General features: G+C 45.8%; 1 protein-coding gene and 1 non-coding gene across 2 annotated transcripts; both read left to right on the top strand.

Moving 5' to 3' along the window:
* The first annotated feature begins 1036 nt into the window (after window positions 1-1036).
* On the top strand, window positions 1037-1174 carry LOC115873967. The gene has a single exon (XR_004048729.1). It is a non-coding gene; the product is annotated as a small nucleolar RNA SNORA7 (small nucleolar RNA).
* Window positions 1175-1246: 72 nt separating this feature from the next.
* LOC101638255 (60S ribosomal protein L32-like) lies at window positions 1247-1585 on the top strand. The gene has a single exon (XM_045285420.1). It carries the CDS (start codon window positions 1247-1249, stop codon window positions 1583-1585), a length of 339 nt encoding a protein of 112 aa, XP_045141355.1.
* Window positions 1586-1617: the final 32 nt, after the last annotated feature.

Genomic DNA, 1617 nt, shown 5'->3' with positions numbered 1-1617 from the left:
TTTACTTTTATTTATTCGGTACCACTTCTGTGTCTGTTTGTTGCCCTGTGGTGGCTTCTTTGTTGCTGTGCTGCGGGAAGCCGTGTCACTGGTGTTTCAACTGTCAGCAGGGCCACTCAAAGGGAACAAGCTTCAGTGGAGCTTCCAGCCTTAAGAACAGCTAAAAAGAAGAAAAATGTTGCCAACTTGGAGGAAGTTGCCACTGAAGACCTAGGTGCAGCGTGGCAGCTGCCGGATATGGTGGACGATGGGGCCCTGGGGTTAGAAGTCCCTCAAAATGTGACTGAGGATGAGCTGTTTTCTCAAGCAGAGGTGATTATGGTGACATGAATGGAGTAAAGCTTGTGGGAGCAAAGCCTTCAGAATCTTCATTTGCTGATGGGGCTCACCTTACAGGTATTATTCAAATTCATGCACCTCCCATGAAGGCTAGTGATGAATAAATTGAATTTTAGACTATCAAGAAGGAGAAGTAGACAGTGATTACATGCAGTCAAAACATGAAGAGGTTATTGAATTCTACCAAAGCCTTCAATCTAAAATTGATCAAACAGACAACCAGGTTGCATTGGTTATTAGCGATTGGAGTGCAAACATTGGAAACAGAGAGGAAGGAGTGTTGGAAAATATGGTCTCGGTGGTAGAAACCAAGTAGCTGGAGATAGCATGGTAGAATTTTGCAAGATACATGACTTGTTCATAGCAAATACCTTCTTCATCAATATAAATGGTGATTATACTGATGGGCTTCTCCAGATGAATACACGGGAATCAAATTGACTACATCTCTGGGAATAGCAGATGGAGAAACTCAATATCAGCAGCTAAACCAAGGCTTAGGCTGACTGTGGAATAGACCACCAATCACTCATACTTAAGTTCGGGTTAAAGCTGACGAAAGCTAAAACAAGCCCTCAAGAGCCAAAATACAACTATGAGTCTGTCCCACCAGAGTTTCGAGAACAGATCTGAGGCATTCACCACGGATAGCAAAGATCTGATGAGCTGTTTGAAGACATCAACAATGTCTTATGTTGACCTCCCAGGGTCGCATCTGGGGAATAGCTAGTATTCTGCCAGCTTCGGAGATGGGAGGGGAAACAAGCCTGTCAGAGACCCATTCCATTCTAGTTTGCTCAGTAGCTGGTGATTGGAAAATAACTCTGCGACAGTGTTCAGGTCCTGGGCAGGGAGGCCTCCTTCCAGGACTCACCTGACCCAGGTCTGCCTCTTTCTTGAAGGCATCATGGCTGCCCTCAGACCCTTGGTGAAGCCTAAAATTGCCCAAAAGAAGACCAAGAAGTTCATCCAGCACCAATCCAACTACTATGTCAAGATTAAGCGCAACTGGTGCAAGCCCAGAGGCATTGACAACAGGGTGCGGAGAAGATTCAAGGGCCAGATCTTGATGATGCCCAACATTGGTTACGGGAGCAATAAGAAAACCACGCACATGCTGCCCAGTGGCTTTCACAAGGTCCTGGTCCACAACGTCAAGGAGCTGGAAGTGCTGCTGATGTGCAACAAGTCTTACTGTGCAGAGATTGTTCACGTTTCCTCCAAGAATCGCAAAGCCATTGTATAAAGAGCAGCCTAACTGGCCATCAGAGTTACCAA

This window comes from Echinops telfairi, unplaced genomic scaffold (genome assembly GCF_000313985.2).
Source record: "Echinops telfairi isolate 266 unplaced genomic scaffold, ASM31398v2 ScPeMD7_7470;HRSCAF=8508, whole genome shotgun sequence".
Classification (NCBI taxonomy): domain Eukaryota; kingdom Metazoa; phylum Chordata; class Mammalia; order Afrosoricida; family Tenrecidae; genus Echinops; species Echinops telfairi.
Note: the sequence above shows the minus strand (reverse complement) of the source record. Positions and strands in the feature narration are given on the sequence as shown.